The following is a 25,020-nucleotide window of genomic DNA, read 5'->3' on the forward strand; positions in this document are numbered from 1 at the left end:
AGGTCCAAAGAAAGAAATGACACACACTCATTAGCAGGAAGTTGAAGGCCAGGCCTGAAGGCTTAGGCCTGCTATCCCAGCTATTCATGAGGCTCAAGGAAGAAGATCCCACATTCAAGGCTAGCCTGTGCTAAAGAGTCTAAGGCCAGCCTGGGCAAGTAAGTGACACCTTGTCTTAAAATAAAAAGTAAAAACAGACTGGAGAGATAGCTCATTGATAGCATATTTGCCTAGCATGCAGAAGACCCTGGGTTCAATATTTAGTGCTAAACCCTCCCCCCTTCCTCCCCAAAACTTGTGCAGCTGTGTATACCCCCATAGAAACTGCTGTAATGTATTTTTATGGGAAGAAAACTTGCCTAGAAGACTTTCATTGTTGAAAGTTCCTCAAAGGTTCAGGAAGTACACTTAGTTACAAAATAATGGTCTCATTACAACACTTTGATAAATGTGCATCACTGTGCTTGGATTATATTCATATACATACACATACATGCACGCATACATACACACATACACATATATACACACATACATACACACACACACACACACACACCACCAAATATTATATGCTGTTCGCCATAATTTGGATCTCCTTTTAAATTTCACTTTCAGTTAGGTCATTTGTTTATTTAAAAATGTTATTAATTTTTACTCAGATTTTTGTGTTCTATAAATTTACTGAATCCATTTACGACCTCTCATCGTTGTTTGTAGAACATTTTGGGATTTGGGAGGTTTTACATTTATTATCATGTCACCTGAAAATAGAGAAGTTTTTATTTCTTCCTTCATAATTTTAATGTCTTTTATTGATCTAACTTTACTTTTGACACGTATGGCGTGTGTGTGCCCGCACATACATGCTTGTGCATGTTCTTACCAGGGCACATGTGGAGGTCAGAAGACAACTTCAGGAGCTGGTTTTCTCCTTCAGCATGCCAGTTCAGGGATCTAACTCAGTTTGTCAGGCTTGGTGGTCAACCCACTTGTATGCTGAGCCATGCACCAGCCCATCGACTTATTGTTCTCATCCAATTGCTCCTCTCTGTTCTTTGGCGCCTTAGAAGATTTAGACTTTTGCATTCCTGTGGGCACTTTGAATTTTAAGCGTCTGCCTATTGCCTTGGAGTATCTAGTTATCCTAAATTAAGTGATAGGTGTCACTCAAACGTATTGGGAGAGCGTTTGAGGCAAATGGAGCATTAAGGACAGAAGACTAGATGCACCTGAAAAGCAAAGTAAACCCCAAGCAAACAGGGACAGAAGTTGCAGAAAACAAGTCATGGGAGGCCCTGTGAGTCAAGTCTAGCTTTTGTTATAAAAAATCTTTGCAAGTAGGTGGGATGCGGCTGGCTGTGAGTCATTTTGATGTACGTGACAGATGAAACGTAAATATAAAATCGTGACTCTTGGTTCATATTTTTACAGATTAGGTGATGATTACAGATTATTGAACTTCCATGCTTCCTCTTTTTGTGCATTTTAGACAGTCACTGAGGAAATTTTATTTAAACCCTTTGACTGTACAACAGTTAAAACTTGAAAGAAATCGGCTAGGTTAAATTTTCGAAACAGTCTATCTGAAGGTGCTATCAGGAGCAATTAGCAAGCTTAGGAAAATAGAGCGAAGTAATACACAAAATTCCCTTTAAAAACCTCACAAGAGATTACTAAAAATCAGCCCAAATCAGATCAGACTGGTAAAGTGAGCTTGGTTCTGCTAGAATGTAGATAATCACATCTCCAAGAAAGGGATTAGTTGACTCAAAATCCAAAGTGTCCCTCAGAACACTGGGTTATCACCGTTGTAGCAGTGAATCATGTCAGCAACTGAGGTGCTGGATTGTTGAGACATTTTATTTTTGTCCTAAAAATAAAATATTTGTAAAATGTTCCTATTTTATATATATATATATATATATATATATATATATATATATATATATATATATATAGCAAGCTTTGCGTTCAAAACACTTAAGAGAAATAAACACAGTTTTTAGCATAATACAACATTCACACACGCTTAAACAAGAAGCCCCGTGAACACTCACTACCTTGCACGTGGATAAACCCACCTTTAGCTACTAAATACCGCATGGATTTGCTACCTATCACAGCCCACGATTTCAAACATCACGGATTTAAAGTAAGGCCATGCTGTAAAGCATTTAGCAAACTCTTTAGATGCCTGCATCGGAGACGCGCACATACCACGAAGGCGTACTTGTTTATTGCTTGGATAACGGTTTTGAAGAGAAGCTTGCTGGTGAGAGTGTAGCCATGGTACACAATGGGTTCATTTTGTGCTCCATCCCAGCAGTCAATTTCCAGACAGCGGCAGCCTTTCACGAGGGCACTAGCAAAAGTTAGGCAAAATAGTGTCATACCTAGACCATGAACCATGGGCAGAATAAGACCAAAATGCTCAGACTTTTAAAAAATAAGTGGATAGGCCAATTTGTAATGGAGAAAAGTTTTGAAGACTAGAAACTTGCAACCTTGTGAAATAGAATCCCTCTCTTTGTGTCTGTCACACATGTGGTCTCTACTCCTCCCTAGTCATACACGTTACTCTTTGTTCCTCTTGTCACAAAGATAGGGTGTACTGGGGTGTGGGGATGGCTGCCTCTAGTTACAGCCTTGAAGCCTTAACCCTCTAAGTGATTGCTACCACTGTTGGCTTTCTCTTAGTCATAATGGGATTAACAAGCAAAGTCTTCTGGAAATTAAAAAAAATATATATTTAGCAAAGTTGTGTCTTAATCTTTTCATCACATCAAGTTTTAGGAGATGAAAGATACGGTGAGAAGCAGACTGGGGGAAGAGAGATCATGGCCACAGCAAGAGAAAGAGTGAGCTCGACAGCCCAGCCGCCATGCTTGCCCATCTCAGCACCCCATGCAAAGACAGCTCAAATCCTAGTCCAACTATAGGCCAGGAAGCCCACAGCTATACCCACCAGAAAGCCTGCAGCTATTCACACCAGGAAGTCTGCAGCCATACACACCAGGAAGCCTGCAGCCATACACATCAGGAAGCCTGCAGCTATTCACACCAGGAAGTCTGCAGCCATACACACCAGGAAGCCTGCAGCTATTCACACCAGGAAGCCTGCAGCCATACACACCAGGAAGTCTGCAGCCATACACACCAGGAAGCCTGCAGCTATTCACACCAGGAAGTCTGCAGCCATACACACCAGGAAGCCTGCAGCTATACACACCAGGGAGTCTGCAGCCATACACACCAGGAAGCCTGCATCTATACACACCAGGAAGTCTACAGCAATTCACACCAGGAAGTCTGCAGCCATACACGCCAGGAAGCATGCAGCTATACACACCAGGAAGCCTGCAGCTATTCACACCAGGAAGCCTGTATCTATACACACCAGGAAGCCTGCAGCTATTCACACCAGGAAGCCTGTATCTATACACACCAGGAAGCATGCAGCTATTCACACCAGGAAGCCTGCATCTATACACACCAGGAAGTCCACAGCTATACATACCAGGAAGCCTGCATCTATACACACCAGGAAGCATGCAGTTATTCACACCAGGAAGCCTGCATCTATACACACCAGGAAGTCCACAGCTATACATACCAGGAAGCCTGCATCTATACACACCAGGAAGCATGCAGTTATTCACACCAGGAAGCCTGCATCTATACACACCAGGAAGTCTACAGCAATTCACACCAGGAAGTCTGCAGCCATACACGCCAGGAAGCCTGCAGCTATACACACCAGGAAGCCTGCAGCTATTCACACCAGGAAGCCTGTATCTATACACACCAGGAAGTCCACAGCTATACATACCAGGAAGCCTGCAGCTATACACACCAGGAAGACCACAGCGATACACACCAGGAAGTCCACAGCTATTCACACCAGGAAGCCTGCATATCTGCTCATCTCTATGTTGCTTTGACACACAATCTCTTTGGAGAAAATGTTGAGTGACTGCTTCAGAATGCACCAATTTCGCAGCTTTCTCCAAACTGAGGGAAATATATTCCCACTTCTGTTCAGTTCTAAAACTGATTTGATTTTCCATCTATCAAATAAACTGGTTTCTTGATCTACACATAAATTGTATCTTGGGTTTTGAAGTCAGTTGTACCCAGTGGGTTTAAATGGATTTTCAATGTTCTTACTGAAAGAGAGACTGACATTTTAATAAACATATACCTTTATTTAAACTGTGGCAACCAGAGTAGATTGCATTCCGTTTTCTCACTGACTTGATAATGGTGTATGTGCACAAACAGAGCTGTTGCTATGGTCTTTGGGGACATCTCTGGGCAGTCATTTCATGTCAGTGTGAAATAGGTTTGGCTTTTATCAGCGTTCACTACATTTTCTCGATTTAATTATAAACATTGTTTTACTGGCATAGAGATTCAGTTCAGGGGCGGGGAGCTTCCCTAAGCTGAACAAAGCCTTAGCCAATCCTTGGGATGACAAACAGGAAGTCCAGCGATTTATTCAAATGTGCATAATAGAAATAAGATGTTTTATATTTCACACAAATATGCAGTTGCTTTGAACTAAATACACCTTTCTCCTTTTCTTTTCCTGTGTCCAGGTCATGACTGAGGGCCAGTACCACTGACACAGTCCACAGATACAGTCCACTGCCATTGGCTAGACTCCCACAGTGGCCACAATGATGTGCTGCAAGTTTCAAGAGACTGGGGAGCTATACTCTCACAGGAACTGTCTCATACAGGATCGACTACTCATCACTGGTTTGTTTTCTCCTGTGAGAAAAGAGCAGGAGCTCTGGTGTCTGAGAGGAGGAGGAAAGCAGACACAACTAGGTTGCATCCTTGGAAGAGAGGATGCTGTACAAAGCCAGGTTGAGTAGAAGCGCCAGGGCTCAGAAGACACATGTTAGAGAATGAGTGGAAGCAGTTCTCTTGTCCAAGAGTAAAATGACTCTCTGCACAGAAAAGGCCAAAGGCCAGAAGCATGCTGTCATCGGTTTTCTCTGGGTTACTAATTCTCGGGGGCAGGGGGTGGGGGGGAGGAATCCCAAGTCTCACAAGATGCCTAGCAACGTCCAGAAATGGTTGTGGTGACCACAAGTGGGCATGGTGGTGTGATTTAAGCTCGTACCACGGAGGCGCATGAAGGAATGTTGTTCATAAACGCTCTACCACGCACAGCATGGACCCCTACCACCAAGAGGCATTTGATTCAAACATGAGAGGGTGAGAAAGGCTGGCCCCACGTTGTAATCACATGGAGGCGGGACTATGGTCCCAGCTTAACATGCCTGTATCAATCAGTAGTCTTCCCAAACAGCCTACCAGATGATCAGACGAGAAGACATGACTTCCAGGACAAACTTCTCTAGGTATCAGCCTAGTCCCACTCTGGGGAGCTGACTTGAGCAGTACTTGAGAATGCAGTGAGGAAAGACTGAGAGACTGTGACAAGTCAGTAAGCTGCATTCACGTAAACAATAGCATTGTGTCTTCCTTGGGGCAGCTTCGAAAAAGAAAATAGGTGGAGGACTCTGAAAAGGGAATTGCTTTACCACCATTGATCCCCACAGAGGCAGCTAAGGTGCTAATTTTAGGATCCTTAAACTGGGATAAGTTTGAAGAACTATAAATAAACACATTTCTTGGCTTTAAAGGGTTTTTTTTTTTAAACAAGTACTTACATTTTTAAGTTACTTGTACTGTTTTCTAATGCCCATGAGCTCATGAAAAGACATTTACTGTACCCTTCTTTTAGAGATTATTAAACTGGACTGTGTTGTGCTTTTCCTCAATACAGAATATCTGTTCTCTAGAGTCCTGCTGGACGGTGCACTTGAACTCTGTGCCAGCATGACGAACCATTTAAGACTTGGTGTGGATGGAAACCTTTAACAAAGATTTTTGCCAACAACATTGTTTCCTGCTGATTCTCTAAGGTCTTTGTCAGGGAGGCAGCATTGGCCTGGGTGGGGGTGGGGGGATGTAGTTGAAAGCCATTAGTATGAAGGTAATATTTAAAGCTATGAGACTAGATTGTATTGTTTAAGGAAACTACCATAGGTACAGAGGAAAGGATCCAACAGTAACATGAAAAGATACAAACAGATGTCAATGTATGTCCAAGTTCAAATCTAAGTAAATATAGAAATTAAAAAAAAAATCTCATCATTGTAGAAATCAGTTGATAGCCCCAATTACAACCTATGGTAGACATTTTGATGCTATTTCAATTGTTTAAGCAGGCAAGTTCAAAGTCCCTGTATCCAGACACACAGGAAATGACTGCTTAATGCAAGAATTGTTCCAAGCAACTGAAAAAAGAATCAGTTTGTGTTCAGTTGGAGGTCTTCTCTTGTGCCTTCAGACCCCTGTGGATGGTAAGTCTTAGTCAGCCTTCCAAATATCTCTGCTCTCAGAGAATGATGAAAATGGTGTTTTCTAATCAGTGTGTGAGTTCCCGGTCCTCCTCCTCTCCCCTCTTCACCCAGTGGTGGTTATGACCTTCACCTGTCTCTACTTTACCTTTAAAATAGGAAAACCCAGTAACACCTTGTTGTGGTTTGCCCTGGAGTTATCTGTATTTTGATGCTAATTCCACTGCCCCAAGGACAGCTGCCAAGTCACTACTCAGGAATCAGGTGACTTCACCGGAACCTTCTCCCCATTGAATCTGTAAAGTACAGGTGAGGGGCAGGAACAGGATAGAAGGAGGCCTGTCATTGGAGGAGAAGGAAGGTGGGCGGGAGAGAAGTTTGAAGGAAGAGGAGGAACTAGAAGGAGAGACAGGAGAAGAGAGGGTGAGAAGCCATGGCAGGTGAGGTTAAGATTCTGCTCTGTGTATTTACAGGTTGTTATTAATATTCCTAAGGGATGGATGGTACCGGGCTTTGTATGTTTAAGTGGGCAATTATATCTTACCAATTGGGTCAAAGGTGATTGTGTTGTGTGTTCTTTTATGTGATGGTTTGATTGTAGGAAAGTGTGTGGCGGCAAGAGACGCTGGGCGGCCCAGGAGTTGGGATGTGTTTCTGCCAAGATATCTAGCAGATATCTTGGGGCATCGCGGTGCGGACCCAGCGGGTAAAAGACAACTATACTTTTTTACTTTTATATTTTTACAACAACAATACCTTATTTAACTTTAAACATTTTATTCCACCCAGAGTTCTCCTGATGTGAGGGTTGTTTTGTTTTTTTTTTTTCAAAGCCAGGGTCTCTCCTATCCCGTGGTTAACCTTGAACTTATGACATAGCTGAAGATGACCTTGAACTTCTGATCCTCCTGCCTCTATTCCTTAAGTCCTGAGATTATAAGTGTTTTCTATCACGTGTGGTTTATGCAGACACTAGTATGTGGGGCTTCCTGTGTGCAAGGTGAGCAAACACACCACTAACTAAGCTACAGCCACACTCTGAATATTTTCATTTCCGGTTAAAATTCAATTACAAATAAAAAAATTACTATTCACACAATAGATATCAACTTCCCATAAATTAAAAACCACAGTAATTCATATCTTGTTTTGTAGGCGGTACCTAAGGGAGATTTTAATGATTGATAAGTGAGATAAAGTTAAAACTAGGAGCTTTGTGCCAAAAAGGCTTGAACGCATACAAGAATGCATGTAGAAATCTGCTCAAGGGACTTCTAGCAGCTGAAACTAGGAGAGAACAGGACTTGCTGTAAGATTTCTAGGGAAGACAACATGGCTGCCGAGAAAGAGCATGCTTCCTTAGTGAATGGGAAATTATCTCCACTCTTTCTCAAAAGAACCAGAGTCAAATGGGAGGGGACAACAGATCATATGCCTGGCCCCAGACAGCACAACCCACTCAAACCTTTTTGGTGGGGACCAAAGTTATGAATGCTCAGTTTTTGCAAAGGTTTGATTCAAATCGAGACACCCTAGAGAACCAGCAGGAATCAATGTTATTGACAAAAATCTTTGTTGAAAGTTTCCACCCACACCAAGTTTTGAATGGTTCATCACGCAAGACACGGTTCATCATCCAGGGCTCAGCAAGGGAGCCCTGGAGCTCTTGAGTTTATCTCCCATCCTACAATAAGCCTTTGGTGCAAGCATCAACATTCAACCATCAGTCTCCCTACACATTTGCTCGCTGGGCCTCATCCCCACAGTCGTTGTCAACCAGCCTGCTCCTAGAATGTCAAACCGTGACACTGTCTCAGGAAAAATCTGCCTGGTGACTGACTCCCCTCCTTCTCCACGATCAAAAAAGGACCTTCACGATCTGGTCCCCCCATCCTCAAATCCAGCCCCTTCTCTTTACTGTACTCTCACATGCAGATACGTTTGCTATTTTCCAAGATTTGGACATTCCAAGGACTTGCAACTTCTGCCTTAGATCCTGGCATGGCTCCCTCTTCACCCTCAGCCAGGTTGGTTGAGAAACCTTTTCTGACAACGTGAAGGTGACACCCTCGTGCCCACGTTGCACTCTTTTACGTCATTTGGCTCATCTTCTTCATCAGCCTCTTCAGCCCCGATAATATTCATTTGCCTCTTTTAATCTGCCGGTCCCATGAATTTGTATGAGGCCTGTAAGCGCTCGTTCCCCCCGCCAGATCCCTGCTGACTAAGCTGGACCCAGTGTTAACAGCACGCTGTCTTGTGGGATGTGGAGCTGAAGACAAAGCACGGGCCGCTTTAATCTCTGTCAGTGAAACATGCTGACCCATAAAAATCACTACCCGGAACACCAAACCACACGACTCCGTGTGTTGATGAACTGGGTTTCCTGAGGAGACTGTGCCCCGGTGTCTGGTAATTGATAGTAACCACCTTTGTTTTAGTCTAGTGCATTCCAAATAAGCATTCAAAGGTCATGTTTTTCCTATAAGAAATGTGCAAATTGTTCAAGAAGCTTCGGATGGTGTAGACCCATGGAGAGGAGGTCAGCAGGAAGGAGCCGAGGAGAAGCCTGTGTGTTAGCTCGCACACAGTTTGTTAGTCTGCTGTTTCACCAAGGAACCATCAATGTAGTGGTGAACTGCATCCCCTAGTCCCTCCAAATTCTGTCCTCATGCGCAAGCTCCTTGTCACTCAGCACCCCGACGTAGTACCAGCAAGTGCTTTAAATGCAGGAGTCTTGTAGGGATGACGACACCTACAGGTAGGATACACTGAATAGGCAGGGGCAAGAGGATCATGGCATCAAGGGCAGCATATCCCAAAGGCTACAAAGATGGCGCAGAGGTTAAAAGCAGATGCTGCTTTTGCAGGGGCCTGAGTTCGATGCCCATTTCTCGCTTTCGGAGTCTCATAATCACCTGTAACTCCAACTCCAAGGAGGTCCTACAGATTCTAGTTTCGGTGAGCGCCTACGCACATAAGCACATAACCATACCCAAGTGCACACACATAAACTTAACTAGAAATGAAAATAAGCTTTTTAAAAAAGGTCAAAATATTAGGGAGGACTTAGGCCCCTTACACACATGTAACAGTTGTGCACTTTGGTCTTCATGTGTGTCCCCTAACAGCAGGAGCAGGGGCTGTCTCTGACTCTAGTGCCTGCCTTTTGATCCCTTTTCCCTTTTCCTTTTGCCTTGTCCAGCCTCAGTAGGAGAAGATACACCTAGTCCTACTACATCTTGATCTGCCAAAGCAGATTGATGTCCATGAGAGGCCTCCCCTTTTCTGAAGAGACAGGGAAGATGATGATAGGAAAAGGGGAGGGGAGGAGAAAGGGGACTCTTCAATAGGGATGTAAAGTAAATATTTAATTAATGAAAAATTTAAAAAGAATCAAAATAAGTACCTTATATATCCCCAAATGTCACTTGGTCCCAATATTTGATCAGATATCAAATATGTGTTGTGAGACGATGAAATATAGTAATCATTTAGTGGCTTATTCATATCTTGGTACACTGTGTTACACGTCTCTTTAAACAGTAGACATTCTGAAGAAAACATGTATCTTGCAAAACCTTCAATTGACATCTGCCGCTCGTTCTTTACTATAAAAATAAGTAAGAAGGGTCCAGATATACCATCAGAAACTTACAACTTTTACATCTCATTTCTAAACCTAGTGGTAGAACATATTTATAAAATAGAAATGTAGAATTAATATTAATCTATTTCTTAACCCTTTGGGGAAATAAATTCTTTGTATCTGTGCATGTGCCTGCATCTGATTGTTTACCGTATTCATGCAGGAACCTGCAGAGGCTGAAAGAGGGTACTGGATCTTTTGTAACTGGAGCTCCAGATGGTTGTGGGTTGTCACGTAGGTGCTGGGAATCCAACTCAGGTCCTTCAAAAGAACAGCTATGTGCTCATAACCCCTGAGCCACCTCTCCGGCCTCAAGGAACAAAGTTTCCTAGTTCGTTTACTTTGACCATATTAACAGCCAAGCACACATTGCCTTATGACCTTTGATTTTGTTTGATTTTACAGATATATAGGAGTGTGTCTGTTTAGAGGAATGGGCTTCTGTGTCTGGTCTGACTCCAAGAGCAGAGCATTGTGATACCAGAGCCAGTCCCCTGCTAACTCTGATTATCACCCCAGCTCAGCTCGTGGAGGTATAAAACTCTGATTAGCTTTCTTTGTGTACTTTATATGCAAAGATTCATATAGTATACTTTTTGTTGGTTTTTGTAAGATTTTTAAATTTTTAATTTATATGCATGTGCACACATCAAAATGTATGTGCATGTGAGTACACATGTATGCTTTTTAAAAGATTCTCTTTTATTCTTGTGGTCTGTGTGCATGTGTGCCCATGCCCATATATATGTGTATGTGAAGCCAAAAGAGGGTGTCAGATCCACTGTAGCTGGATTCATAGGCAGTGTGGGTACTCGGACCTTATCTCTGGTTCACAGCAAGAGCAGCAATTCTAAGCCACTGAGCTCTCTCTCCAGCCTAGTGTGTGTGTGTGTGTATGTATATGTGTGTCTGTGTGTCTGTGTGTGTATGTGTATGTGTGTGTGTATGTGTGTGTCTGTGTGTGTATGTGTATGTGTGTGTGTATGTATGTGTATGTGTGTATGTATATGTGTGTATGTGTGTATGTGTGTATATGTGTGTGTATGTGTGTGTGTATGTGTGTGTGTATGTGTGTGTATATGTGTGTGTATGTGTGTGTGTATGTGTGTATGTGTGTGTATGTGTGTTTATGTGTGTGTATGTGTGTGTATATGTGTGTGTATGTGTGTGTATGTGTGTGTGTGTATATGTGTGTGTGTGGTTTTTTATGCCTTTATTTCTTTGCTCTCTTTGTGATATTTATCCCTGTGCCTGCATCCAGTGGCAGGCAGCTCATTCCCACAGCTTCCCATAGAGTTTCATCGGACGCGTGTGCTTGGCTTCACTTGTGCGTTCCACCCCTTCACGAGCATGTGATGTCATATGAGAAGCTGCCACACACAAGACTGATGTACACAACCAATACACATCCTGAGGAGTGAACATTTCTGCTCCATGCAAGGCAGATTCCGATCCCCTACCACTAATTATCTCTGCATGTTTACCCTCTTAATGGACACCAAAACTATTACCGTGTGCTCTGGATCCAGACAGTTAGGGTTTGAATTTGTTTGCTGTGTGACCTGGAGGATGCTGGTTAAGCTCTCCCAGTGGATGGAAGGTGGTTACCAGAAAGCTCACCCCATGTACAGAGCCTTTAGCTCTGTAAATGTCCGTTGCTGTTGCTGCTGTTGACTTGCTCAGCTCCAAAAGAAAGTAAAAAAGCATATTCATTTTAGACTAAAGTTGGGCCTTTCATTTTAGAGTGACTTTGACTAGTCTTGGCCCTTTTACTTTAGAACAAAGTCTAGTCCTTTGAAACCAAGTCAGTTTCTAGGAATTAGTCCTTCGGAAGACAAAGAGTGGTACACTTAAGACTAATCCTAGCTTTGTTTACTAAATGGGGGAAGGAAGCAATAAAAGCTCAAACGTAAGAAAAATGCTAAGTAGCCATTGAAAGTGATGTCTCATAAAAACGTAGTGACATAAGTAGAAATAAAATGATATACAAATACATGTAGTGACATGAAAATGGAGTGATATATGTAAGTCACACAGCGTGTGTGGTATTGAAGGGAAGTGAAAAGATGGCTTTCAAAACTCTGTCACTGAAAGAAAAGCAAACTAAAGCAACCCCTGCTGCTGCTATGCTAGCCAAAAAATAGAAACTGGAAGAAAACACCTAAAATTTTACACATGAATTGTTCCAAAGCCGCATTAAGTCACAAATATGGAAATGTTTCCAAACAAAAACACCATGCAAACTAACAGTAACAGTTTGTATTAATTTATTCATTGGATTTGGCTTGCAGTCCCTTTGAACTCTTGAATAATTAAATAAACGCATTTAATAATGAATAGACAGCAAGGGACTAGGGAGATGGCTCCTTTGGTAGTGTATGCTGTCCAAACATCAAGGCCTGAGTTCAAACTCCAATGCTCATGTTAGAAATGAAAAGGCAGCCTTTAATCCCAGCACTGTGGAGGCAAAGGCTGGGAAATCCCTGGGCCTTGATTGTCACAAGCCTGGCCAATTCAGTGACTTCTAGATTCTGTGAGAGACCCTATCTCAGAAAATAAGTGGAGAGCAAACGGCATGGCACCCAACATCAACCTCCGTATGCACACGAACACACATGAACACACACAGTAAAAGGATACAGTAGAAATCAAAATCATTCCATGCCGCTTAAAACCCCTAGACAGAGAGCTCACAGGATGACTCAATTGGCAAAAGTACTTGATAGGCAAGCCTGAGTGTCACCCCTGGAACCCACTGTAAAAGGAGAGACAAGAACAAACTCATGAAAGCTGTCTCTAACACACACACACACACACACACACACACACACACATGCATTCACACACACATTCACACACACACACACTTTCACATACACACACACCTTCAAGCACACACACATTCACACATACACACTCACACACACAGTCACACACACATTCACACACACATTGAAGCACACACACATTCACACACACACATTCACACACACATTCACATACACATTCACACTCATCCACACATTAACACACACATTCACATTCATTCACACACATTCACACTCATTCACACACACATGCACATTCACACGCACACACACATTCACACTCATTCACACATTCACACACACATATTCACACTCATTCACATACACACATTCACACACACATTCACACACACATATTCACACTCATTCACACACACACGTGCTCACTCACTCCTACAAATAAAATATTCTACAAATATTTTAGATTGCAATGAAAATTGACCTCTGTGGATTTTGAAAGGCTAGTTTGGTACACGGGAGATGGAATATGGAAGTTTAGCAGTAAGGACATAAGATCGTGCATTACAGTGGCTGAGAATAAACTGATCAGTGATTAAACGAATAATATAGAGGACTTGACTGTTATGACGCTGTCTACCATGGGTGAGAACACAGAAGTTGAAAGGAGAGCAAGGCAATGCACAAATTAAATGAAAATAGAGCTCCACAGGGTCGATTGCTACCCTTCTGTACCTGTAATTTACCACCCAGAGATAACAGGGCCAGCGTGACTCTTTTATAATGTTCACTAAGTCACTGCTACTGAAAGTACCCATCTGCAAACGACTGTTTCTAACCGACAGCAACATAAAGGGTTTCAGACAGACCATCCATCAACTCCCAACGTCCTTAGAGAAAGCTGGCTGTTATAAACGGAAGAAAAGGTCAGCCGAACTTTCCAGCTAGTACTGGTGACAGAGCCACTAGCTGCTTTACCTACTGACGCAGGCTCTTTATGCTTTGCAAAGGCAACAAAGGCCAGTGGTTTTCAGGCCATGCTGGGGCTTGAGCGGTACAAGTACAAGTAGAGTGGCATCAGCACAGCGCACACCGTCTTCCCAATAGGCACAATGTTGTCCTGAAGCTCCGGCTGTGAAGTCCTCCATGATTTGCCTCTGCCTGTCTGGGAAACTCCCCTTCCCTCGTGCCTCAAGTTCTAACCACCCTCATCAGGGTAGATTCTCCTTGAAGTAAGATGACGATTAACACAGAGACCCTCGGGGGCTGGGGATTTAGCTCAGTGGTAGAGCGCTTACCTAGGAAGCGCAAGGCCCTGGGTTCGGTCCCCAGCTCCGAGAAAAAAAAAAAAAAAGAACCACAAAAAAAAAAAAAAAAAAAACACAGAGACCCTCAACCAGTCAGCATACAGAGAATAAGAGGTTATAGCGCCCCCTAGTCCTAAGTAGGAACTACGTATCATGCTGATCTCCATAAGTCTCAGGGATCTTCGGGAAAGAAGGGATGGAAAGACTGTCAGAGACACGCTGGTAGTTGACATCCAAAAAAGTCTGTTTTTCAGGCAGCTACATATTTGAACTCATGCCACGCAGTAAGCTCACTGCCACAAACTCCCATTCCTCAGACACACACATGTGACAAACTGCCCTGCTCCATGTGTGGATCAACAGGGCCAATCATGGGCTGAGACATCTAAAAACATGGGCCACCACCAAGATCTTCTTCTTATAAGCTGTTCGTATCAGGTGTGGGGTACAGCGACGGAAAGCTAGCACAAATGTAGACAACAGTGTTGACCCAGGGGCAGACCATCATTTTGTACATGCATGTACTTCTCACATACCCATTTCACAGTCTCATATTTTCTTATTTCAACATATTTAAATAGCAGAATGCATAAGATGGCAGACTGCCTGTAATTGTTTTCTTTTAGTTCAGTTTTTTCTTCATCATACCCATCTCTCTCTCTCTCACACGCACACACACATACGCACACACACACACTCTAGAGTGTGTGTGTGTGTGTGCGTACATATACTACTTTAGAATGTGTGCACATATGTATGTGCCTGTGTATGTAATGTGCACATGTGTGCATCTGTGTATGTCTGCACATGTGTGTATGTGTGTATGTCTGTGCAAATGTGCATGTGCATACATGTGTGTGCAATGTGTGTGCACATGTGTATGTATGTGTGCATGTACCTGTGCACTGCTGTCACAGCACAAATGTGGAAACCCAAGAACACCTTGCAGAAATAGTTCATTCTCCTTCCACCATGTGGGTTCCGGGGATCATACACAAAAGCAAGTACTTTTAACAGCTGAGCCATCTCAATGGTCCTTCAAGATACTTTTCTTTATAGGCACAGGTAATAGAACTGTCATCTTCCTTTCAGTCAAGGATCTGAACTCTCCAGAAGTTCAGTTAAAAGAGACATAACCAACCCAGTACAGATGGACACCATTGCTACACATTATCTCCTCAGAAAAAAAGTGTATCTTCTTAGAAATAAAAAAAACAACATTTATACTTACTAGGAACTCATCCACCCTAAAATTTTAATTTGATGATCGTAATTCACAAGAGCTCTTTCCAAATGAATACGCTGACAGGTTTTAACAGGTTTTAACTGTAAGTGGCTTACCTTCTGCAATGGGCTCGTACTTCTGGATGATCTCCACTGAACTGGACTCATCCATCTCCATTTCATACTGCTCTTGGGTTAGAAATTCAATCAGACTGTCCTCGGGGAGAATTTTCCTGTTTTCAGTATACGTGTTGAAAATCTCAACGATCTCTTCTCTATGTACAATACACCGATAGATGGTTCTAAAATCTTCGGTGGTGATTCTTCCTTGGTTATGTCTGTCATTTTCCTACTAAAAAAAAACGACTGGTGGGATCACAGCGGAAGAATGGAAAATACAAAGGAATTGTCACAGAATTCATGTACAAGATGGTGAGTCATGCAAGTTAAAACTCATCCTTCCTGATGATGAAATGCATTAACCTGTGGGGTGATACCAAAGTCAGGATAGGCTAATCAGAGGTCAAGGTCAAAGGTCAAGACAGAGAGAATGCAGGAAGGGCTGTGGAGGAAGATAAGATTGTAAACTGATTTTCAATTACGTATTTCCTTTGTGTGGTCCATTCCACTTCAGTTCCTTCCATAAACTGGACCAGGCAGGCCATGATCCTGTGTTCACAATTCATAGCCTGGACTATAATGTCAGACACATTCAGGATCGTGGCGGACCATGGAGGCTGCAGCCATTAAGAAGCACCTTGAAAAGAAATCGCAGCGACTATTAAAGTTTGATACAGAAACCAACCGATGGGTTCTACCTAGAAAGAGTGGGTTCATCTGGCAGGTGTGAGAAATTTATAGTTAAACCCTATGAGATAAAAGATAAGGACACGGGCTGGGCTCAGATTTAAAAAACAAAACAACAACAACAAAAACAAAACAAAACAAAAAGCCACTCTGAGGTCCTGAAAAAAATCTCACCAAAGTAGAAACAGGGCTGGGACTATGACTCCGCTTGTGGCTGTTTAGCCACCAGGCATGAAGCTTGGACTGTAACCCTCAGTGCCACATAAATCTGACCTAGTACTACGTGTCTATAATTGCAGAATGTGCCTATGAGGACCAGAAAGAAAGTCAATGTCATCCTTAGCTACAAAGCAAGTGTAAGGACAGAGACTGGCTACATGTGACACTGCCTCAAAATATCAATTAATTCAATTCCAAAAAATAAATTTAAAGATAGCCGTGGTATGATTATTTATTAAGGATGGGAAGATATGGAAAACTGAAGAAAATGGAGTTCAATTAGGAAATGGTAAACACACAATAAAAACAGAGAAATTATGGAAGAATTCAGAAGGGCTTGACATTGCAAGGTTTATAATCACAGTGGCAGAACATCATATTGCAAATGAACACACACACACACACACACACACACACACACACACACCACAGAAAATTCAACTGAGGACTTGCAGTTTCAAAAAGAACTCTCTTGGAAAGTATACCAACTCTCTCAAGCCATTGTAAAAACCTTGAATGCAAAGACCCCCTGGTTGGAGAGCCACCAGGTTGAGGTCAAACCTGACAAGGGTGACTCTGTCTTTGAAATCCCAAAGTGTGGTGGTACTGTGGAGGTGCAAATTAAGCTCACTAAGTTTCTTATTGAAACTTGTGAGAAAGAGGAATGGATAGCCCCACCCGTGCTGTCAGGCTGCTGTAAGAGTGGAAAATATTCACCAAATTGTAGAACCGAATGGGGTGACTTGTCGAGTATTATCTATGCCTGCTCCCTGACGTCCTCCAGCCAAGCTGTGTCTCGTCTTCGGAAGTTTTATCTATGGAGTGTGCAACACTGCAGAACCCCTGGGGTACGACAGAAGATGCACACACTGGAAATCACCCTGTCTTTTCCCTGGGAAGACTTTATGGGTCGGTGGGGAGGGTGGTATCAGAAATGTCTCTACAGTAAAGAGTGTAGGCAGCACTCTGAGCTGGGAATGAAAGTGAAGGGCACCCAGTCTGTTCAGAGTGGGGTGCTGCCCCGCCCACACAGGGAGCACCGTGGAACAGCAGTGCCAAGCCACTGCTAGTGGAAACGGAGATGGGACAAGTTTGGAGCAGAGCCACTATCTGTGTTTCTCGACTCATAGCCTGAGTCTCAAGAGTACTGGAAATCATACAGCACCTTAAAATTAAATAAGCTCAAAAACATTTTGTCACTTAGTAAACTAACATGGTTCTGATTATCGGTTTGGAATCGTGGAATTTGAGGTCCCTAACAGTGAATATTGTAGAATTAAAATTATTTTGTTTTAGACTCAGTCCATTCAAATCTTCATTAAAAATCTTAATTAAAAATTTCAAAGTGAGGGTCTGGAGAGATGGCTCAGTGGCTAAGAGCACTGACTGTTCTTCCAGAGGTCCTGAGTTCAATTCCCAGCAACCACATGGTGGCTCACGACCATCTGTAATGGGATCTTGATGCCCTCTTCTGGTGACAGTGTACTCACATACATGAAATAAATAAATAAATCTTTTTAAAAAATTCAAAGTGAATCCCTACTCCCAAATTTTTTTCTTACGCTTGATTCAATAAATCAAAACTTCTAAATGTTTTACCTAGGTGTTAGCCACCAAGTAACACAAGTTTTGTTATGTCCAATCAAGGCACAAACCTCGAATGGCCTCTGCTGACTTTATTTTTTTTTTAATGTGTGTTATTTCCTGGTAAATGAAAGTTACAATTTGGTGTGTTAAAATGTTGGAACAGAGACCAAACAAAATCTCACAGATCCACAGAGTTGTTTCAACTAACCCATGCCAAAAGACAACTGTGGCTCCCAAGTCAAATACCAGAAGTAGAAGCCGTACACGATAAGTAGGGTCGTTCTGTTGAGCCAGGGGGGCTAATAGAGTGGGAAAAGGAGAGGGGGATCAGGGGAAGAAAGACAATGAGGGAGAAGATTCAAGCTTGAGGTTGAGACCTAAAACACCTGACTTTCGGTATTGTCATATTAGTATGTCCCCTGTAAAGAGTACCCAAGATGAAAACCTGATCACTTCACCCCTCTCTTCAATTATCCGGATTACCCTTGTCTTCATGACACCCAACCTATACTGTGTATACATTGTCATAGGACCCTGAAGATGTCAGTGACAGTCTCTGCTCTGTCACCCTTGTACCTCACAGAGTAGGTGCCCTGAATTAGTTTACCCTGTGTGGTAGAAGCTGAACTCTTGGTATAGGATGTCATTCTTCGACTTCCGAATCTGCTAGGGTCTGCAAATCTGTAGCATGTGTATGCTCTGTAAATGCTTTTTAAGTATATTTAGTTATTAATATGACCCAGCCAGACCCCCAATCATCAAGGCAGAGTCCTATGAATATTTTAAATGACCTTTAGCACAATTACTGGGTAAATTACCACTAATTTATTTCTCTATTCACTAGACTGTTAATTCCCAGCTGTACTCTCCCAAGTACTTGCTGTTAGAATCTTGCTGGGGTTTTTTTCTGTTTCATCAGCTTGTCCTCAGGGCATTTCATTCTGCCACATGCTCCTGGTCCATCTCATCTAATGGAAACTTCCAGTTCTTGCCATCTTCTTTCTCCTTCTCCCTCCTTTTCCTCCCTCTACCATCCTCTTTCCTTTTCTTCTTCTTGTGGTCCCTACCTGTGATCCCAGCTCAGTAAATGAAACCCTGCCTACCTTTATTCTCCCCAGTAATTGGCCATAGACACTTTTATTTAACCAATGGATTTAAACTTGGGGTCAAGGTTTACAAAAGCTAGTGTACATGAAAATCTGCTCGTGGGGGTAGCCAGATCTTGAGGTCTAGAGTTTAGCATTTGAATACACAGCACCAGACCAACCCCTAAAAATGTTCCAGATCTGTGACCCAGGTTGTGTTAAACATCCAACTCGGTCAATGAGTTTATTTCTTATATTCTTGTTATTTTAAAGAGTGCTTCACTGAGGGCATTCAGAATCTTACCATTCATGTAAAAGTTTCAGATTTACTAATAGTTTCCATGAATTTGAAAATGTATATTTTAGTACATTTATTTGTGTGTACATTACCATTGCACACATGTGGAAATCAAACAATAACCCTTAAGACTGGGTTCTTTTTCTCTACCTCGTAGATCCTGTAGATTAAACTAAGATGACCAGTCTTGGTCCCAAGCTCCCTTACCCAATGAGCCATCTCACGGCCATCTAACAGCAGACAGACCCATAACAAGAAGAGAAAAATAATATCCCAAGTAGCCAACTGGTGGATTGAGCAGCTCACATATAAAGTTCTCAGACAGAGTGAATGTAAATCTTGTCTCAATGGATCACCACCAAGTGAAGGGTAGATAGGACTCTTCTGTTGTCTTCTAGGAAATGTAAGAGGAGAGAATATCTGGGAAGGATTAACAAGGTCAGAAGTCATAGGCAGGTGAACTAGGCACAGTGAAAGTGGTTGAATGGGTCAAGATTGTGAGTTTGTGAGAAGTACCCCTACCCAGGTTCTAACCTCCAGTCAATAGTGCTACCAGGTTATTCATAAAAAAAAATTTGGTTTGTTTTTCCTAGTCGAGAACTTTAATGATTGTACATTGCCTACAAAAGAAAACTTAAATTAAGGTCTGTCCTTTAAGATTCCCAATATCAAGCCAGGTGTGTTGCCGTGTGCCTATATTCTTAGCATTTGGGAGGTAGAGACAGGCAGATCAAGAGCTCAAGTTCATCCTCAGTTGTACAAGAGTCTGTGGCTTTCCTGGACCACATGAAACTGTTGAAAATTAGGAGTAGAGAAGGGAGAAGGCAATGAAGCTTTAAAAAGCAAGAGGATGGGGAAAAGGAGAGGAAGTTGGCAAGAAGAGAGGAGGAGAGGGGCAATCAGGAGACTGCAAGAAAACAAGAGGAGAAGGAGGAAGAGGAGGAGGAGGAGAAGGAGGAGGATAAAGGATAGAAACACAAGAGGCTGAACAAAAGGCAAAGAAAGGAGAGGAAGAGAAAGCAGAGGCTAGAAAGAAAAGCTTGCCTCCCTCCGGCACCAAACAGCTTTTCTCCCCAACCATTCCAGGGATCCTACTCCAGCCTGTTCGATTCCTTTCTAGTTACTAAACTCTCCTGCTGTGCACTGCATGCACATGGATCCTCATTCTTTGGTCTATAAAGAACGCCACCTCCACGTCTTCTAGATTCTTTCAGGTTTTCTGGGACATTCATCCCAGCCTACTCAAGAGGAAGTTCAATATCCCTTTCTCTCCAGAGAAAATGCCTTCCTCCTTTCCCACAGTGAATACTTTCTGTGAGAGCTATGGATTCATCAAGGGTTGCTAATTGCCTAGAGACTATGAAGTCTATGAAGACCTAAGTCCTGTAGTAACAAATTCTTAAAATTCAAGAGGATATAATTTCATACTTGACCGACAAGCAGAGGTATGATCGAAGACTAGCTCTGCGTATTGAAGTTGCATGCAATATTGCTTATAAAAATGTTATAATGCTATAAATTAAAGACCATTAAAAGTCAAAGCAATAAATCTTTTTGTAAAAGTATAATAAAAATTGTTTAATAAATTTTTGCTCGAGTCACTACTCAATAATTCATCCTGTAGAAAGAACTTTAGAACATATTGCCAAGATCATAAATGTAAATGTTTTTTATCCAAATTTGTAATAAAAAGTCACCTTGTAAGACAATAAATTTATGCCATAATCTGTGTCAGCTCTTTAGGAAATCAATGCATTTTGAGTAATTCCTAACACAACTTCATTCGCTCCTCAGGAAGTGAATGCCTTATACATGGACAAGTCATAAATGTCTTATTTACGACTACAACAATCCTTTGGGATTCATATCCTCATTTCACAGAAATTTGCTAAGAAATTTGCTTAGGATGTTTATGACTTGCAAAAACAGTAGCTAAGCCTAAAGTCTCTATATGTTGAGGCACTGCCAGATTTTAGTCACCCAAGTCAGTGTTGTTTCATTAGATTTACCTGAAGAGAAAGTGGACTCATGAAGGAAAAAAAAAATCAGCAATTAGAGTTAAATGAGAATGGTTGTTCTGGACCAGAGAGATGGTTTAATAGACAAAGCACTTGTCAGACAAGTATCAGGACTGGAGTTCAGATGGCCAGCACCTACCTAGAAAGCTGGGAAGGTGTGACAGACCACGTGTAATCCCAGCTCTCAAGACACAATGACACAGGGTTCCTCCAAGCCAACTGAATAGTCAGCCTAGGAGAATCTGAAATCTCAGGGTCAGTGGAAGGATGCTGCCTTGGTAAATAAACTACTGAGTGATCAAGAAGATACCGTTCTCAGGCTCAGACTGCTACACACATATGCACACATGCAAGTATGCACACACACATGCGTGCTCACAATACATATATGTGTATGCCAAAAAGGACTTGAGTGCTCAAGATGATTAACCTGAAGACATACACAAAAATTCAGCCATACAACACACATTCCTTACGTTTTTATTTAGTCAACCTTTTTAATGTCAGTTTACCTAACACAACAAAGTATCAGAAAGCTGAGAACCGTTTTCACAGATAAGTTTACCACAAACCTCCCTATTGTTTCCAAAGTTCTCAGGGTCATGGGGTTATTTTTTTAAGGTTTTTTTTAACTGTGTTCTAAGAATATTCTGGCTCTAATTTTTTTTAAAAAAAAATTAATTTATATACTTACATGATTGGGTATGTATTATAGCGTATATGAAGGCCAGAGGACAACTTTGGAAAGTCAGTTCTCTGCTCCCACTACGAGGGTTCTAGAAAGTAAGTGCCATCACCCAGTGAACCATTCCCACTGGCCCTTCTGCCCCTGAATTTCATAAGCACTGTTGTCATAGTAACACCAAAACTATTTCACCTAAGAAAATAAACATCAGGCATGCCCACGTCTGAACAGTAAAATTTCCACTGGTGACTCACATCCATGCTTTGGTAACTGCTAACCACACTGCAAAGTACTTTCCATGTCGGAGGTGCTTGACGCAACCCTGATTCCGATCCTCTGTGTCTGAGAGAACTCCAAAGCAATATGGGGATGTATAGATGTCTACAACTGTTCATATCTGGTATGGTTTGTAAAATACATTGCTGTCTCCATATTTATAGCAAGTAGAGTCTGTTAAATCAGGAAGAACACGGCTCTCTCCCTCTTAGGAGATGCTACTGGGTTATAAAACCCTAGCTGTAAAAAGTCTTGTGGAGGGGAACAAAACCTTTTGTGTTCAGATATGAATTTAGACATGAGCTGATTCCTCATCTCCAAGAATATCATTTAGAGGCTCAATGTCCCTAACTATCTAGATTGGCCAATCTAGCAGTTTTTTGTTTTATTTTGTTTAGTTTTGTTTTTTTGTCTAATTCTCAAAAAGAAACTGTCAACTCTCTAGGACAAAGTTCAACTGAAACCCTTGTCTTCTTGCTTTATTTTTTGCCCTCTGATGCATAGTGAGAGAATCAAGGCAAAATCCTTCATGCTAGCTCTTTAAACAAAGAAATCTCAGTAGAGTTTCTCCCTTGGAATAAGTGAAATATAAGTATCTCTCCAGGTTATTCATTCTTTGTTTATATAGAAAAACAATGTATTCCATTACAAACCCTTACAGTTTAGTCATGGAGAGTAGCAGGCCCTGATGCAAGGGTTTCGTGGCACGTACCTGGCCCTGTTTACTTCTCCTCCATGGTTGATCTTGATTTCTATTTCAATTTTCCCCCACAGAGTCAGAACCTATGAATTCCCCAAAGGCATCACACTGAGCATCATCATTAGGGGAGAGTGGACAATATTACCAGGTGGTTCTGTTCATACTATGTGCGTGTTCCCAGAACGAGTGGATGAATGCTGAAATCTTTGCCTTCGGGCCTTGAAGTCCAGTTAAGCTGGACCACTCTAGGGCCTGGGTCATCATCAAAGCATTCAGCAAAGAGTGCTCTTTTCCCGTGTTCTGTACTCCTCAATGATCACCCACTCTTCTACCTCATCATCAAAGGCTGATTCGTTGACAGCCGTGGTATCAGACCAGGCAAGCCAAAAGAGCTTGGTCAATCCTATGGTTATGTGTTACAGGAGTGGTGGGAACACTACAGTTTGGTTACAAATTCTTTAAATTACATTGTTTGGGCAAAATTGATATTAAATATTTATATACTTTGGTTCAGTGAGATGGCTCAGCAGGTAAAGGAGCTTGCCACTAAGCTTTACAACCTGAGTTCAATCCTCAGTATCCACAGGGTGAAAAGAAAATTGACCCTCCTCGAGGTTGCTTTTGGACCTCAACATGCACACTGTGGCACTTGTGCACACATAGTCGCACACACAAATAATTGTAAAAATTTTTAAAGTTGACATATAAATTAGGGAATAGCTATAAAATTAATAGAATATGGTGAACACCATATATATGTCCATTCCATTCAAACATGCCCTCTGTGTGTGCATGCATGTGCACAAGTGTGTGTGTGTGTGTGTGTGTGTGTATGAGAGAGAAAGAGAGAGAGAGAGAGAGAGAGAGAGAGAGAGAGAGAGAGAGAGAGAGAACAGCCGATATAAGATCTACTCATCAATTCTATGGCTGTAATGGAATTTCACATACTGCAGACAATCTCCCATAATTATACCTCAAGGACCTTTTTGTATTGTAAACTGGGGCTGTACCCTTTGAGTAACACTAGCTTACTGCCCCACATACTGGTCACTCCTGACTAGCAGCCCACCCTTTGCTCTTGTGAATTTGAAAATCTCATACTCTTCTCATCAGTAAGATCATGAAGTATTTTATCCCTTTGTCTGGCTTCTTGCACCTAGTTCCTCTTCTGGGTGTACTCATGTGACTGTGAGTGGAAGGCCTTTCTTTCTCCAGGGTGAATACTAGTCCACATTATGGATACAGCATGGTTTCCTGACCCATCGCTAGACTGAGGGACACCTCAGATCCTTCCATGTCTTCTCTATGTCGATGCACTGCAGTAAGCGTAGGAATTCAGGGCAAACTCAGGGTTTGTTTACAGACCTCTCAGGGGCGTAGCTGTATCACAGCAGTCCTATGCTTAAGTTTCTGGGGGTCTTCTCCATGATAATTTATACAATGGATGCAATGATCTACATGCCTTTGAATAGTATGCAAGACTCACTTTTTCCCATATCCTTACTAGAATGTTTGCTATGGTACACACATATACACATGTCACTCCACCAGCTGTGACACGTCTCCTGCGGCTTGCCCTGCCCTAATGGCTGGTTTAGTTCTTCAGATTCCTGTTGCCTACTTGCATATTTTTGAATAACTACACACAGTCCCTTTGTTTACCTTTGAACATTATTTATCCTTTTCTCCTCTACGGCATTTTGTAACTTCTTTGTGTGTTTTGGCGATGTTGCTGTAACTTTCTTCTCTGTAGGTTGCCTCCTTGGTTTTTCACTTCCTCTGTGATGCCAAAGCCATTAACTGAGTATAATCCTGTTGTCTTCTTTGCCTTGGTTTCCTGTGTGTCTGTTCTAGAAACCAGTATGAAGAGTGACGTGAAGAGGATGTTTTTCCTAGGTTGTCTTCAAGCATTTTCCTAGTTGGGGTCTGATATTTGCATCTATAATGTGATTTGAATCTAGTTGGTGTGCACTCTTACAGTCCAGTTGTGAGCTTTACA

At 42.0% G+C, this 25,020-nt stretch overlaps 1 protein-coding gene across 7 annotated transcripts in view; it reads right to left on the reverse strand.

The window, feature by feature from the left end:
• Plcz1 (phospholipase C, zeta 1) overlaps positions 1 to 25,020 on the reverse strand; it is a 56,063-nt gene that overhangs the window by 25,214 nt on the left and 5,829 nt on the right. For 5 of the 7 annotated variants that reach the window (XR_015685726.1, XR_015685727.1, XM_087658516.1 and 2 more), the window contains 3 exons: positions 15,464 to 15,695; positions 9,790 to 9,991; positions 2,221 to 2,365 (listed from right to left, as the gene is read on the reverse strand). Coding sequence is in view for 4 of the 7 variants with exons in the window: in XM_087658514.1 (XP_087514640.1) it covers positions 2,221 to 2,365; positions 9,790 to 9,991; positions 15,464 to 15,695 (579 nt within the window). In the remaining 3 variants the exon portion in view is untranslated. Of the gene's footprint in view, positions 1 to 2,220; positions 2,366 to 9,789; positions 9,992 to 15,463; positions 15,696 to 15,948; positions 16,104 to 25,020 lie in introns of those variants that run through there. The other 2 variants (XM_087658515.1, XM_087658517.1) reach the window with 2 other exon arrangements.

Source organism: Rattus norvegicus, chromosome 4 (assembly GCF_021556685.1).
Source record: "Rattus norvegicus strain SHRSP/BbbUtx chromosome 4, alternate assembly SHRSP_T2T, whole genome shotgun sequence".
Classification (NCBI taxonomy): Eukaryota; Metazoa; Chordata; class Mammalia; order Rodentia; family Muridae; genus Rattus; species Rattus norvegicus.